This window comes from Pholcus phalangioides, unplaced genomic scaffold (assembly GCF_987345545.1).
Source record: "Pholcus phalangioides strain wild (caught in Gottingen) unplaced genomic scaffold, Ppha-v1.0 ptg000042l_1, whole genome shotgun sequence".
NCBI classification, from domain to species: Eukaryota; Metazoa; Arthropoda; class Arachnida; order Araneae; family Pholcidae; genus Pholcus; species Pholcus phalangioides.
In genome coordinates, this window is record NW_028301628.1 from 36,987,838 (window position 1) to 37,000,648 (window position 12,811).

Genomic DNA, 12,811 nt, shown 5'->3' on the forward strand with positions numbered 1-12,811 from the left:
CTGCAAATTCCAGAGAATTAAAATGAATTCTATGAAATAAAACATCCACCAAGACAAATATGTGAAATCAATATTCTTATGTATAGTTGTAATTATCATAAATATAATTTGAGTTGAAAAGTAATTTCAATCTTTGACTTCAATAAAAGATAAATAAAGATTCAAGAAGGCTTCTCATGCAAAAAACAGGAAAACCTGGGAAATTTTTTGTAAAAAATGTTGGGATGGCCAGAAAGAAAAAATAACTGGGACTGTCCTGGAAAATATGGGATGTATGCAAAGCATTTAAGGCATCTCACATTAAAAGGCTTTAACTAGTAGAATATGCCAAAAAAAACTAACTAAACTTACAAGCATTAACCTTTTGAATAGGCTGCTGAGAACCCTGTATAATTGGAACCTTTTGAATGTGTTAGAAAAGTGTATAAAATATCTCTTAAACAGTAACAATAGATTACAATTAAGAAATTTAAATGCAGTAATTAAATGTGTAGGTTAAATTAATCTCAATAACATATTTTCTCTTTTTAAAATGCTCAACTCCACTAACTTTTGTTTACTCATAATGTATAAGTTAAAATTTACTTTCACACTTGCAAGAAGTCTAAAATGATACTTCACATATAGAATACTATTGAGGACTGAATAAAAACTTCAAATGCAGAGGAGAGAGAAAAAAAGGTTTGAAAGAAACATAAAATGTAGGGGTGCAAGGAAAACCCAATAATCTGCCTGTTACACCCCTATTTTGTAAGTTAACAATGTTGTTTTAATAAATCTGTTTTTTTAATCTGCCCGAGAGATGGGGCAACCTATTCTCCCAACAAAAATTTCATATACACTGTCAAGCATTCAACACTCAAACAGAAAATCAGTAGGCAATGAGCTTCACCTGTCCAAGATGAGAACCCACAAGGTGTCCAAGATAAAGAGTACTGTGGACATGCTTTGATATAGGATATTAGCAGTTTCCATTCAAAACTGTCCAATAATATAGGGAGGTGCTTAAGATATAGAGTTGTCCAAAATTACAGTTATACTGTAGTTTAAAAAAATGCATGCCTGGTCAAAATTTTTACATTTTGGCATGTTGGGCAGTAGATTTGTCCAGCCTTGTTGTCTACAATCCAGAATAACCTCCAGAAATTATGAATTTTTTTTCAAAAATATATGTCCTTGAATATTCTTTCAATCCTTACTGTTTATGGTTTGGGGTAATAAGGTTACTAGATTTCTAACACCACGTATAGACATTGTGTTATAGTCATGTTCACAAGATGCATGTATAGAAGTAATGTGACTAGACTATAGTTTAGTAGTCTAGTTCTTGTGCCAGTATCATAAATTTTTGAGTATTTTCTAATGTATATGTTATAGCCAATGTCTGAGGTCTTTGCAAAATACAAAGGTATTAACAGCTGACTTACATGAAGAATTCAGGAAAGGAAATTCAATTGCCTGTATGATAAGTTGAACCCACTTCTTCTTGCATGTCGAGCGAGCTCTCTAGACCTACAGAAGCAAGGAATCTGTTTCGTTGGAGCTAGCTTATATGTGCTGAAACCATACCGTACATGGGCAGTCAGACCTAATTTAGCCAATAGCTCATATAATATAGTTGAAATCTATTTCCTGAATTCATCTTTACTGTATGAATAGCAGAGCGACATATATCACCATTTCGTACACTGGAAAGTGTCAGAAGTCTGGTCAAGCATGCAGAGTTTGGTCATAATATATACATCACAGCCAATCAATTTGTAAACAAAAAGACAAGATTTATTTTACATTCAGACATTTCAATTTACAGTATGACTAAAACACATACATTCTAATAATGATCTCTATTTCTTACGATCAAATGGATCTGTCCAAACTTTCATACCTATAAAAAATAATTAAATTATTGTAAATGTGCACACAATCATTTGATATAGATTAGGTACCTAATTTACAATAATTTGTAACTTTAAAATAATTGTGCAAGATACACAGAAAACTGGATGTTGTGTGAAGATTATTTTTTTATTTTTCGGAACAATGATTTTTTTCAAGAAAGAAAAATTCACCTCTGTTGGGAATATCAATTTAATTGTACTTTTGTTGTCTATCAACAACACTTCAATCAACTACATTTTTTTAATTTCTTGTGCCATATGCACGTGACAAACAACATCTTTTTAATTTAGAGCAACTCGTCCTTGCCAGAAAAGAAGTTCAGCAAACCCGATATCCATGGTTTATTTCAGCAATCCGGAAGCAATATTGCCCACTGACAGAAATCCTCATATAATACCATAGAATCCTGATTTAATGAATCGTAAGAAACCATTTTATTTGTTAAATCTGGACAAAATTGATCAAGAGAGTAAACGCACTTGAAATGGCTAACTTTAAAAGCGACCACTTTTGGGTTGCTGTTAGCCTACAACTAATATCTAACAAAAAATTTAATATATATATATATACAAACTTTAGAATTACATTAGAATGCATAAAAGATTGCCTTGTAGTCATTTGTTTGGTTTATCAAATTTTGTCGAAATTTTTTTTTAGCTAACCAAAAACTTCCTCTTCAGATGACCAGCCATTCTTTGCTTGTCAAGACGAAGTAACTTCTTTACTATAAGTAATACTTTATTAAAATCTAAACATGTGGGCAGCGGCAATTGGCCACTGAAACCTTCCTACGAACTCTATAAATGGCTTTACGGAACAGCTTCGATATAAGGGACACGCCAAATTGGCGACTTTTTTCCGGCAATAAGTTGGCATCGTTGCGGCACTCTGGTTCGCTGTTGTTCTGCTGGGTTGTCGCTGTTCTGAAAAATTCTGCCCAGGCGGCGTTAGTTTTGTAGCACGTCTTTTCAAACAGCCGTACAGTCATTTTGTCGTTTGTGCTTGTTCCGAGTGTTTAGATTACATTTTCGTCGCTGGTCAGGTTGTATTGTTCCCTTTTTTTCCCCTTTATTTAAACAGTGTCCGTATTTTATTTATACCCTGATCGCTTTATTATTTAAACAACGGTCCGGGCTTTATTTTAAACAATGGCTGGGTTTCATTTAAACCCTGATCGATCTATTATTTAAACAATGCCTGGGTTTTATTTAAACCCTGATTTATTTTTATCCACAGTTTTATTTTTTAAACAATCCAGAGCTTATTTTTGTTTATACCATTTGTTTTTATTGTTTTTTACTGTTTCCTATGCTGGAGATTTTTTTTTTTTTCTGGCGCACATAGTGTCTGGTGGCTTTTTCTCGGACATATTTGGCGTCGCCAAAAATCGCCAACCTGTCCCTTATGCCAAAGCTGTGAGAACATAAGTCTTACATTTAAGAATGAAAGCAAATATCTCTACCTACCTCCAGGTTGCACACTTTCTTGATCGATATTAGCTCTTGTTTCTTTTTGTATTTGTTCTAAGGAAAAATTCAAAGAAAAATATTACATACATAGAGCATAAAAGCCTTTTAATTTTCAAAAATTAGCTATAGTTATTTCAGTGTTAGTGACCCTAGCATTTCCTTTTTTTTTTTTCAACTGATTGGCACACAACCACATTTGGTTGAGCATACATTTTAGGATCTCCGTGTGATGCTGAAGGAGTGTAGAGTAGCCAGGTCATTGAAAACTTTCCAGCAAAAAATATATTTAAAGGTCACCTAAAATATTTGAGTCTGGGCTGCCATCTAGAAAACAAAATGCAAAGTTTGATGGTTACCTAGCCTAAAAAGCATTGGTGGTTTTTTCCCCTTCTGGGGTCAAACCACCCCCTCCGAGAGAATATAGGATTTTTTTTACTAAATATTGATTTTTGGGAAAATGTATAAGAAAGCGATTTTGCAGATTTCTGGGGCATAGGAGACCTTGTGGTAATGAAATTTAATACGACTTTTAAAAAGCATGGAATTGATAGGCAGGCACTTTCAGCTCGGCAAGGGTCCCAGAGCATCACTTTACCTGCAGCTGTTAGTCCAGTTAAGATGGCTCTGATAAAAACTGTCAATGCCTAAAAATGTTCAACACAATCTAATTTAGTGCGAAAATAGTTGATCTGGCAACTTGGAGATTATCAAGAGGTTACACTGAATCATCATTGTAATGGATACTATACAACCATAATTTTTGTCTGCTAACTGGGAATGTCCTTTATGGAGGTCCCACTGTAGTCTACATTGTCTCGGGTACCGCTAGCGTCACTTCTCTTATGCCAAGCAGCCGGGAAGGGCAAATAGACATACATTAACCCTTACAGCTACAATCCTGAGATATCTCGCCAAACTTGATCTGCTTTATTTTGGTCATCCCTAGATATCGCGGGTTCTTAACATGTTTTTTTTTATTTCCAATGTGGCAGTTATAATGTGGATCAGAAATTGTTTTATAAAATCCACTTATACTTAATATATAATGGGTTTATGTGCTATTAAAACTAATAATTATATAAATAAGAACAAACTCGTACTTGAGGCCATTAATGAATGCCAGGACTCTGCCACTTATACCATTCCCGAAATCTCTTCCAACCCAACTCGTGGCAGAGTCTGAATGTATATCTAGTGTTGTGTCTAATTTTCATTGCTGCCATCTATATTTAAAATTGTGAGTGAAGTGTAATAATTGAATATTTGTACCGCTGTAGGTCCGTTGCTCTCTGTGGCAAGACTTTTTAACAGGGAGATCATCTTGCATTCACCCCCTCGAAGTTGGGAACCACAGAAAACAAACTTCTGCCTATCACCAGTGGGATTTTGAACCTGGGTCCTTGCAATGCGGGTTTGTCACAGTGACCAAATATGGTAACTTTGTCCAGTATTATTTTCTTTTTGGAGAACTTTTCCCAAGCATTCACAATGAATGTACTGTCACCTAGCGGTAAAAACCTGTAGTCAAGTATCTAAAACTAAGAGCATTGCACTGGTTTTCTTAAAATAATTTTCGTTATTCTGTTTGATGAACACAAAATTTCCCACAAACGCTAAAAAAAAAAAATTCCTTTGAGTTACCATCATTGCTTAAAAGAGGGGATGGGGGGGGGGGCAATAGCATCGAGCGGAACACTTGAAGGGGCGGCAAGTTTTACGAGGTAACACAAAAACACTTGAAAAAAATCATCAACTTTTACAGCGACTGGGGCGGCAAAATCGTTTGCCCACCTTTCAAAAATCCCAGTTACGGCCCTGGCCTGAATGTCAATGCTTACTGTAATAGTCGATGTTGAAATACGGATAAATAACGGTTGGATAAAGTGCTGCCATCATGAAGGTTAAACAGCCGCCATAAAATCCTACTGCTTTCCATCCTTTTATTCGGAACCCACTCATGATGAATCACGGAGCTGTTATGAAATGGCAACAGCGATATGATTTCAGCTACTTCTCATGAACAACGTGTACGTCCTTTATGCTTGCTGACCAACAGGATTCATTTATAAATGTTCGAGTAAATATTGACGGCTGTGACCGAAGTGGAAAGACCCTTTACTAATACGCTTTGGCTGTGACAGATTCTTTGGGGTCATTCAAGTATTACGTCAGCATCGAGGTGGGGGGGTTTCGGATTTGCTGACTTTTGATAACATGGGGAGGGGGGAGTTTGAAGGTTGCTTACGTCATCAAGCACCCCCTTTTTGAAGATATGAAATATTTTAAGCTGCTGACAGGTGGGGAGGGGGTAAAAAATGGTTGAAAATCTGCTTACGTAATACTTGAATGGCCCCTTTTGAAACAGTGAACCATATTTAAAAAAACAAAGACATTTCATTGATACACAATCCACGTTGAATAATGAATTCGAGATAGTTAATTGATGAGCGAGCTAAATTAAAAAAAAATGTGCTCTTGAAAGTACGGGACGTATGGTCACGTAAAGAAAAAAGAGGTCTCATAAAGGTTGGAGAGTAGAAGTTGTTGGTTAAAGCCGTCTATATTTATCAAATTGTATTGCAGGGTTGCTTGCACTATACGCATTACGAGAGTTAACATGATATACTCGTTATTAATGTAGTAAAGAAGTTACAAATAGTGGTAATATTTTTTTATCGTTTCCAAAAAAAAATTGTCTTGATAAGGATACAATTCATGGACTCTAGGCTAGGATCTTTGGCGGATCATTGCTTAGAGTTTCTAGTGTGTAAAAGAAAAAATAATAATAACGAGGAACTGCACTGGTATAGTCCCTTTTGGCGATTTTCTCTTTGGCGTGAAAAATGCCCGAAAGCATGCCAAGAAGAGTGAAACGGAGTCATGCTTTCGGACGTCTTTGTTGTTAAAGAAAACGGGATAACACTATGTCTGTTAAAAATGAAATAATGATGAGCAAAAACAATAACAAAACAGCATTGTGAGGCTAAAGAAGGGATCAAGATTAAAAATAAAACATACTAGACAAGATAGGGAATTTGAAATAAGGAAAACCGGGACTCTCCTTTAAGTGATGCAAAATTTGGGGCAAAAAAAAAAAACTGTGGGTTCAATACGAAAGCATGATTGCAGGATTAAAAGTACAATGTAAAAAGTTAGTTAAAATATCAATAGAAAAATGAAAAATGTGTACATCTTGGGAGAATCCATAAAACAAAAAACAATGTAAAATGCTGGGAAAAGGGTATGTAGAATAAATGAAACTAAGTGATATTGAAAAACTATTCGAGCTTAGGTAAGAGGTTGCCATAGGAACGTATAACGGACAAAAAAAAACCCAATGAAATGTGTGAGCACATGCTAACGCACTCGATAAATTCAAATGCAGCACCAAAGCATATTATAATTACTAGGGAACTGTAAAGTTGATGTTACCTTCAGACGAGATAACCATGAGCTAATAAGGAAATATCAACCCTGATGCTGAAGAAATAATAGCTGGCAAGAAGAAAATAAAACCAACAGCGGAAGAGAATTGGCCCTGAAATGTTTCGTCTATATTTCAACTGGTCTTATTTCAAAATTTTGATCATCACTGACCAGGAAGAAGAGCTCCAACAGGTTAGAAAGGGGAGTCATAAAGAAAAACGGGATTGTGTGTGTGTACTATAGCTGTTCCAGTAATGACAAGAATCTTCTGAGCTGGAGCCCTGTTATCCCTGGTGGACAGGGAGTCCAAGATTGAGTTCTGCTTTATGTAGTTGGGTCGCAGCAATGGAAACTTTTTAAATTTAAAAGCAAAAAGTCTAAAGCTGTGTTTTTGTAAATCCAGGTTTTCTGACACAGAAAACCAGTTCTTACGAAAATCTGGTTTGAGCACAGAATTTTTAGCAGTGACAGGGAAGGAATTAGTTATAAAAATTGAAAAAAAATTCATTTTTTTTTAAAACCAATCTCCCACCCTCGTGCTGCCCCGCAAAAAACTTGCTTTTAGGAAAACACCACTTAACAAAGCGTTGCTTAATTTTTTTATATTACAGTTCATTGCATTTTAGGAAATGCAGATTAAAAATTTCTTGGAATTGAATTTTACACCAATAGTAGTAAAACCTAGTAAATGCAGAAAAGATAAAATATTGGGAAATCACAAAAAAACTGTTTTTGCAGTCTGCTGGGACGTTCACACTAGTGACCTCTTTATGCGCTCTTTTGAACAACTTAGTACTACTAGACACTTTTTGCATTTACCACATTATAAAGCATTGCTCATTTGACACTTTTACATCGAAAACTACAACCCCACAGGTTACTCTCTACAGCCATGCACATGTGAGGCGACTACGAGAATGTAGAATAAAAATTAGTGACAAAAATACTTGTAGTGTTTTGTTCTACACTGCACATACTCGATGACCAAGAAAGATGCAACTAAACAAGGTGCTCGCACTCTGGTCATTTTCTCTATCTTCCCTCTTATGTGTGGACTATTTCCACTCATCCATTTTTTCGTCCTAGTTACAATTCTCATACCTGTTCGTCCCAGTATGTGCGCAGCCTAAGAATTTTAAATACCCAGATATATGACTTTTGAAATATCACCATGCATATTCAGTAAAATTTATAATTCCTTTTTTTTGCAGTTTACTAATGGCAGAGAAAGGTGTCGAGAAAGCATTGTCTCTTCTCAGATATTTACCTCGAGTGCAGATATTCAATGTGAGACCCAACCCAGGAGAAATAAAGAATATGGTAAGTTCACTTTCTTTTTTTAGCATCAAGGAAATAGAAATTATGAAAAATTGATTGAACAGTGCAACAACGTTGGTTGCACCGCATTCCTATGTCATGAGACCTGACAGTTGTGGATGGGAAATTGCATGAGATAAGTTGCTGTTTTGGCACAAAAATTGTTTTTGCTTCCAAGTCATTTCTGTCAGTTTGCTTTGGCTTAAGTTAATCTTATAGGATACCGAAATAGTGCCATGAAGAAAAAAATTTAATTTGAAAATAAATTTTTTTTTCATAAGGCTATGATTATGTTGTCTTGCTGTGGAACCCCCATTGTCTGTCTTGGGAAAGGCATACCCTTCCCTACTACCTTGTCCTACTTTTTTGAATTTTTTGAGTAGGAGCCCTGTGTGTGATTAAATTGGAACCTGAGAGCAACACAAAATTTTCATTTCAGGAAAAAAAAAAAATCTGGCTCTCACCTAAATGTTTTTTCATCCGTCAATTCTTGCTATGACGTAGGGATATCTGATGCAGTGGTAGGCCTATATTGAAGCACAGTATTACATATTTTCAACTGCATTTAGATGGTGAAAACTAAATAAATGTTAATTTATTATTTTGGTCGAAAGTGTTTTAGTATTTCCATGTAGTTTACATTTAAAATTACACTGGCATGATGTTTTGTTTAAATCTGGAGTTCTTAAGCAACAGAAAGTTGTGTGAGAAAAGGCATATGAGACACACCAGGGCAGAGTAGAGAAATATTTCACTAAATGTTTTGTTCTCTTATAGTCTCGTAGGAGAGGTCAGCATGGAGGTACAACCCATGGTCATGGAAATAAAGGAGCCAAGCAGAGATGCTCGTATACAAAAATTGGGTATGAAAATGGTCAGATGCCATTTTATTTGAAAATGCCATCTGAACAATACTTTAAAGAATACCGGTGAGTATCATGACATGAAAAGATATTATTTATTTATTTTTATAAATACTAATACCATTGTTTTTTTTTCTTCTTACATTGACATCATGCTATATTTACAGCTATAAAAGGCAGTACCCTCCCTTAAGCTTGCGCACTCTGCAGTTGATGATAGACACAGGAAGAATCGATCCAAATGAACCAATAGATCTTACTGCTTTGCTAAATTCGAAGCTTTATAGGTTTGATCCTATGCAGAGACATTTTGGTGTTCATCTTATTGACGAGGTATAAAGTTTTAATCACGTTGCAATTAAAATTTGTTGGATAAAATATAGTCAAACCACATTAGTCAAAGAAACACAGAAAATATTTTACCTTAACTGGCAAAACAGTGACTTAATTATGAAAAAAATACTTAAAACATAGTATGTAGCTAAATTGTGTGGTCATGGTTTATAAATAATGTATTTAGCTGGTATTAAACTCTCTTATAATGAGAAAAAGAAAAACATCATGAAACTAATGCTTATTGCGATATCTAAGCTTTGATAATTCCTGAAACATACATATACAGCAATACCTCACTACTATGATACTCGATATAACAATAAATCTCTAATGATTTTTTTTTAATACTTGTTTGGAAATGCCTGTAGTCTAATATCAAACTCCTGCCTTCCAATATAACAATAACGTCTCTATAATGACATATTTCCTTTTTATCGAGGTTTCAGTGTATGAATTAGTAGGAACTTCATGTAACAACGAAGAAAAACTATGTGTAAATGATACTTCTACAGAGTTCACAAAAAAGCCTGTATATCCATCTTTCTGTGACTAAATATGAGAGACACTCATCTACAATGTAACTGTAACGTAATCCAAACCACTTAATATGTGTTAATTTTTATTTTACTATTGCTGTTTTTTTTTTTTCAGGGTGCAGATTGCTTTACTGCAAAAGTTAATATAGAAGTACAACATGCAAAAGAAACTGTAATTGCTGCAGTCGAGAGAAACGGTGGTGTTATTACAAATGCATATTATGATATTGAAAGTTTGATTGCTATCAGAGATCCTCAAGACTTTTTCGACAGAGGTAACATCAAGTTTATAATTTATGTATAGTAGACTATCTATAAACCGTCCCATCCAGTAATTCAGTGTTCTCAGACTGTCCTTCTTCTGTTGTTAGAAGAGAAAAACTTATTACTGCATGTCCATAGCTTGACATGGGAAGGTGGGGGGAGGGGTCTGAAAAAGCCAAAATCATGAGGCCTCTGTGACTAAGGTCAAAGATGTTTTAGTCAATAAGTATATGCTGTTTAAATCATGAGGCCTTGGGAAAAGCCCCCACTTGTCCATGCAGAAATCTGATCCTGTGCATGTCTATGCACAGATATTTACATTATTTGAATGGCGTTTTTCAACTGCTTTCCAGTAATCCAGCGATTTCATTAATCTGGCATAACCCTGGTCTGACATATGCTGAATTAGTGAGAATCTACTGTGTAAGTAGACTAATATTTTTTATTATAAGGTTTATAATTTTGACAATAGCTTGCACACGCTACCACTACAACCTAATTCTGAATTTTTTTGGGACATTGAAAAACCTTGATTTTGTAATTCGCCCAGACACTGTAAAATCAGGTGAAAAAGATCCCTTTATGTGTTATAAGAACCTATTTCAATTTTTTTTTTCCGCTTCAGTTAATTCCAAGATAGAAAGAGGTTCTACTGTGTACTGTAGTATAAACTGAATTTTTTTTATTCAGTGTTTATTCTGAGCAAAGTTTTACTGTGACTAGATTTTATTTATCACTTCAGTAAGTCAATAAAATTAGAAAAGTAAAAAAAAAACTTCACATTTTTTTTAGGAAAAATAATTCCACTTCGAAGGTTGCCACCAGAAGATGCTGTAGAATTTTACTCAGATCCCAAAACTCGAGGCTACCTAGCTGATCCAGAGGAAGTAGCAAAAGAGCGTTTTGTCCTTGCTCAAAAGTACGGGTATGAATTCATCGACATAAAAAAGGATCCTAAAGTAAGCAAAATAATTTAATGTTCAATTTTTGAATGTTCCTATTCATACCAATGCTCAGATTTAAAACAAAAGAAAGCATTTGAATCATTCGTGACAATGTCTGTTTGATGCAAGTACAGTGAAATCTTGATGTAACGATTATATATACTGATATATTGCCGATAACTCTGCAGACCAAGAAAATATATTGCTGAAAGGGGATTATAGTTATATCGAGAGGTGGGAGTTTAATGTTAGACAAAAGCAAATTGTGCATGCCGACCTCTGTCAGGGCGATAACCACATTGGTTACATTCAAGTGAATGGGACAATAGGCTCATTGCTTGTTTTTCTTCAAGCTTTGTAAAAGATCTCTTATCAAACTTTTATAGTGTAATCCCGGCCTTAGCCTAAGTTCTGACCAGTACATTTCCCTTAGCATATAGTATATTCCACCTACAACAATAAATTATATATGATGATACTGTTCTCTGGTTCCCTTGAGTATCATTGTATACAGAGTTTTATTATAACAAGCAGTGCTATCTGAAAAAAATAATTTTCAAGAGTAATTTTACTTCTTTTTCCAAAATTTTGAGTGGTAACTTTGAAAAGAAGGGTATTTTTTTTTAATTGAAAAATAGAGAAATAACTTTAAAAAAAAATCAAAAATCAATATTGTCACTCAATGGAATTTGGAGGAATAAAATTTAGATGGGTGAATCATGCATTTATAGAGGGGTATTAGCAAGCACTAGTAACAAGTGATTCCTGACTGCACAACCAAATCTTTGCCACGTTGAAATGTTTTATTGAGAAAAATGTTAAATAGATTTTTCCTAATATGATTTATTACTTTTATTTTTTCAGTATAAAATGCTCATGGCAAAAAAGGAGCCAAAGCAGGTGTTTTTCGGTTTGGAACCAGGTTGGGCTGTGAATTTGAGAGATAAAACAATTTTGAGGCCAACTGATGAAACACTCAGGAAATACTACAGCCATCAAACATTATGATGCTGCTCTATATCTTATCTGTTATACCGTTGGTAGCTGAATTTGATAGCAAAAATTAGCTGAAATTTTCATACATTCAAGAATAAATATGAGTTTGAAAGTTTTCACTCCAGCTTATATATCAATCATTCTGATACATAGTAATTTCTGTGAACGATAAGGTGGTTTTTAATTTGATTTACAGTAGAATCCTTAAGTATCCGATCCTGGAATAAAAATGTTTTACTTGTGTATTCCCAGAGATACGGCAGACTAAAAGGGTATACACAATGTTAGTAACCCCTCAAAATAAATTGTGAAAATAATTTGTAAGATTTATGTAAAATTATTATAATCAGCACTTATTTTCCTCAATTTCTTAACCTACTGAGATGTCTGTATTAACAATTTTCTTCTGAATCATCTTTTGCTTGCTGCATGGAACCCCTTGGCAGGCTGCCTTTGCTTAGCAAGCAGACTTTCAACACTATACTTACAAATACAACGCCACAACAGGCAAAATTCCCACAGAGGTGGTTGAGAAAAAAAGATGCCCATAACAAATGTAGATGTCATATATTTAAAAAATACAGCAACCCAATTGAAATTGTAATCACAATCAACATATATACGTGATACAATATTATACAATAAATTAAAGAACTTGTTTTATTACATAACATAAAAATCCACACATTTGCCATTTTCTCTTCAAAATGCGTAAAACAGGTGGCTGCACAAGGAAAACATAAAACGCATAACTCTCGACT

General features: G+C 34.5%; 2 protein-coding genes across 2 annotated transcripts; one reads left to right on the plus strand and one right to left on the minus strand.

Annotated features, from left to right (window-relative positions):
- Positions 1-1,757: 1,757 nt before the first annotated feature.
- LOC149064974 (small integral membrane protein 20) lies at positions 1,758-5,456 on the minus strand. Its single transcript, XM_089255214.1, has 3 exons — positions 5,207-5,456; positions 3,366-3,422; positions 1,758-1,885 (listed from the first exon to the last, which is right to left on the minus strand). Exons 1-3 carry the CDS (start codon positions 5,325-5,327, stop codon positions 1,845-1,847), a joined length of 219 nt encoding a protein of 72 aa, XP_089111340.1. The 5' UTR covers positions 5,328-5,456; the 3' UTR covers positions 1,758-1,844.
- A 468-nt stretch (positions 5,457-5,924) lies between these two features.
- Positions 5,925-12,169, plus strand: mRpL15 (mitochondrial ribosomal protein L15). Its single transcript, XM_089255179.1, has 7 exons — positions 5,925-6,029; positions 8,006-8,114; positions 8,889-9,040; positions 9,142-9,307; positions 9,962-10,121; positions 10,903-11,069; positions 11,919-12,169. The coding sequence occupies exons 2-7, from the start codon at positions 8,013-8,015 to the stop codon at positions 12,060-12,062; spliced, it is 891 nt and encodes a 296-aa protein (XP_089111305.1). The 5' UTR covers positions 5,925-6,029; positions 8,006-8,012; the 3' UTR covers positions 12,063-12,169.
- Positions 12,170-12,811: the final 642 nt, after the last annotated feature.

What these genes read in the sequence shown, in the direction of transcription:
- LOC149064974 (XM_089255214.1), bottom strand. Translation starts at nt 5,327, where the DNA reads ATGAGTGGGTTCCGAATAAAAGGATGGAAAGCAGTAGGATTTTATGGC. An exon ending in TTTCAACATCGACTATTACA is followed by an intron (nt 3,423 to 5,206) that starts GTAAGCATTGAC and finishes ATTTTTCCTTAG; the next exon opens with AACAAATACAAAAAGAAACA. An exon ending in AGAAAGTGTGCAACCTGGAG is followed by an intron (nt 1,886 to 3,365) that starts GTAGGTAGAGAT and finishes TATTTTTTATAG; the next exon opens with GTATGAAAGTTTGGACAGAT.
- mRpL15 (XM_089255179.1), top strand. Translation starts at nt 8,013, where the DNA reads ATGGCAGAGAAAGGTGTCGAGAAAGCATTGTCTCTTCTCAGATATTTA. An exon ending in CAGGAGAAATAAAGAATATG is followed by an intron (nt 8,115 to 8,888) that starts GTAAGTTCACTT and finishes GTTCTCTTATAG; the next exon opens with TCTCGTAGGAGAGGTCAGCA. An exon ending in GTGTTCATCTTATTGACGAG is followed by an intron (nt 9,308 to 9,961) that starts GTATAAAGTTTT and finishes TTTTTTTTTCAG; the next exon opens with GGTGCAGATTGCTTTACTGC.